Source organism: Monopterus albus, unplaced genomic scaffold (genome assembly GCF_001952655.1).
Source record: "Monopterus albus unplaced genomic scaffold, M_albus_1.0 scaffold695.1, whole genome shotgun sequence".
Lineage (NCBI taxonomy): Eukaryota > Metazoa > Chordata > Actinopteri > Synbranchiformes > Synbranchidae > Monopterus > Monopterus albus.
The window spans coordinates 9698-12611 of record NW_018128575.1 but is presented as its reverse complement, the minus strand read 5'-3'; the positions used below and the strand labels follow the sequence as shown (position 1 = coordinate 12611).

Here is a 2914-nt window from a genome sequence, read left to right as displayed (position 1 = left end):
ACCCACGGTACCGGGCCTGTAGCGGTGAGGCTTCTTCACGCCACCGGTAGCTGGGGCGCTCTTACGGGCGGCCTTGGTGGCCAGCTGCTTCCTGGGGGCTTTGCCTCCGGTGGATTTACGAGCAGTCTGCTTGGTTCTTGCCATGTCTTTACACTTGTCTAAACTCGACAAAAGCGTAAGAAAGAGAAGAGAACCGCTGTTCTTAAACCATGGGACCAGCGGGGAAACGGTGACGCAGCTGCAGAGCTCCGGGTCCTGATTGGTCAGCGGCTTTTCCTGGCGCTCAGCCCCGCCTGGAGGAGCGACCCACCGCCTCAACCTCCGCTGCTTATTGGCGGAAATTGCGTTCAAACTGTGCGCCATAACTGCGAGCGCCCCACCTCCAAAATTCATTATCCCCTCGCTGTGAAATGGGAACATGTTTTATTTGGTCTGTGTAACAATAATAGAAAGGAAAGTGACAAACTACATTTAATTAACTTTATTCTACTCATGGCAAAGTTTTATATTCACAAATGCAAATTCTCTAAATCTAAACCCTTCTTCCCTGCCCTGTTATGCCAAATTAAAAATGATTTCTCTTCCATCCTAAGTCACCCCCTGGCCTAAAGGTTTCATGTTCACATTGTCTGCTTCGATGTTGTTCTAGTTTTTATGTTCTTTATTTTATGTTATAGTCCTCTTGTTTCCGGTCTACTTACTTATGTATAACTACTGTCATTGCCTTAATAAAGTAAAGTAAAAAACAAACTGTGATCGCCCCGCCTCCTGCTGAGAGCCTGTTCTCTGGTTGGTGCGCAGGGCGCCGTCCCGCGCTCTCCGCGGACATAAAACAGAGACTCTTGGCCGTTAGTCACAGTTTCTTACACCCCTATCTGTTGAACGTTAATCCGACAATGAGTGGCCGAGGAAAAACTGGCGGAAAGGCCCGCGCTAAGGCAAAGACCCGCTCCTCCCGTGCCGGGCTCCAGTTCCCCGTGGGTCGTGTCCACAGGCTGCTACGCAAGGGGAACTATGCTGAGCGTGTCGGTGCTGGAGCCCCGGTCTACCTGGCGGCGGTGCTGGAGTACCTCACCGCTGAGATCCTGGAGCTGGCTGGAAACGCCGCCCGCGACAACAAGAAGACCAGGATCATCCCCCGTCACCTGCAGCTGGCCGTGCGCAACGACGAGGAGCTCAACAAGCTCCTCGGCGGCGTCACCATCGCTCAGGGCGGCGTCTTGCCCAACATCCAGGCCGTGCTGCTGCCCAAGAAGACCGAGAAACCTGCCAAGGCCAAGTAGATCTGCGCACCAGCCTCGTACCTGCCAAGGCCAACCACAAAGGCTCTTTTAAGAGCCACACACTCTCCTACAAAGAGCTTCAGCCTCATGTCTTTCTAACTATTATTATTATTATTATTATTATTACTCAAACTTTTCACTTAGCTACACTACAACATACTCCTCTTCTTTAAAAACCATTGATGCCCTTCATCACACTACAAACCTGCCCATTATATCATCTTTCTCATTCCCTCTAATGTTCCAAAAACCTTTCAATTACAAACACTGACAAAACACAGACAACGTTTGTGTTTCACTGTGGCAAAATGAAAAGGACGCGCCAGCTACACCTAATCCTACACGTGCACCTTTACACACGCAACCTGTCACTGTGCTTAGAGGCTGCACTAATGGTCAAAGTGCGTGCGTGTGTGTGTCTGTACACAGCCAAATGGTTCTGAGCAGCGCACGGTGGGAAGGAGCCCTGCTGGCCCTCATTTGTGCTTGGTCACCTGGTGCCGCTGACGCACCAAAGAGCTCATTATGGGCTCATGACCAGACCCCTGACTTCAACTACGTCCTCAGATCAGCTTTAAGTCACACGGACTCGTCAATCTGAGACACTCACAGTAGAAGCTACTGAGATCAAAATGAGCGGAAGAGGCAAAGGAGGCAAGGGGCTCGGTAAAGGAGGCGCCAAGCGGCACCGTAAAGTCCTGCGAGACAACATCCAGGGCATCACTAAACCCGCTATCCGCCGTCTGGCTCGGCGTGGCGGCGTCAAGCGGATCTCCGGTCTGATCTACGAGGAGACCCGCGGGGTGCTCAAGGTTTTCCTGGAGAACGTCATCCGTGACGCGGTCACCTACACCGAGCACGCCAAGAGGAAGACTGTCACGGCCATGGACGTGGTGTACGCGCTGAAGAGGCAGGGTCGCACCCTGTACGGCTTTGGAGGGTAAACCTGGTCCTGGTCTCTGGCAACACAACGGCTCTTTTAAGAGCCACGCACAGTGCACGTGGAGAGCTCGTTTCTTTGTGTTGGAGGGGCAAAGTTCTAGCAATGAAAAGTGACATACACACAACGTCATCAGTGACATATATAGTTGTTTACTAACTAACAAACACACACAGTGAAAGTTAAACCCATCAGCTGATCCATGTTCAACACCACACTGATCAATAACCTGGGGCTCCTACAACAGGCCTCTAGGAATCCTGACAGACACTACATGGACTTCTGCTCCTTACACTTTGTACCCGAACAGCTCAATTCGGCTTGTGCTAACACATTTAGGCGTAGGCAGCTTTGGTCTTTGGTCTTTGGTGTTTGGGGCTGGCTGTAAAACTGATCCACGTCATCTTATATACAGCTGCTTGTAATGCTTATCTGTACTTCATATTTCAATCTCTTTCGTTTTTACATTTCTTACAATAACTACATGATGAACGGACATGAGACTGAATATTTACGCGCTGACCTGGTGCGACAACTCACGGTAAAATACCGCTGTAACTGTCCAAATGACAGGTTTCATTTGAGATGTGGGTTTATGTTCATTGTTAATGCTGAGAGTATTACTTTTGTTGGTAAAGAGGTTTATTTTGAAGGGCAGTATGTGTCAACCATGTGACTGGAGTTGAGTGAG

General features: G+C 50.0%; 2 protein-coding genes across 2 annotated transcripts; both read left to right on the top strand.

The window, feature by feature from the left end:
* Positions 1–882: 882 nt before the first annotated feature.
* Positions 883–1355, top strand: LOC109953483 (histone H2A-like). The gene has a single exon (XM_020588966.1). The coding sequence runs from the start codon at positions 897–899 to the stop codon at positions 1281–1283; it is 387 nt and encodes a 128-aa protein (XP_020444622.1). The 5' UTR covers positions 883–896; the 3' UTR covers positions 1284–1355.
* Positions 1356–1910: 555 nt separating this feature from the next.
* LOC109953484 (histone H4) lies at positions 1911–2273 on the top strand. Its single transcript, XM_020588967.1, has one exon. The coding sequence runs from the start codon at positions 1916–1918 to the stop codon at positions 2225–2227; it is 312 nt and encodes a 103-aa protein (XP_020444623.1). The 5' UTR covers positions 1911–1915; the 3' UTR covers positions 2228–2273.
* Positions 2274–2914: the final 641 nt, after the last annotated feature.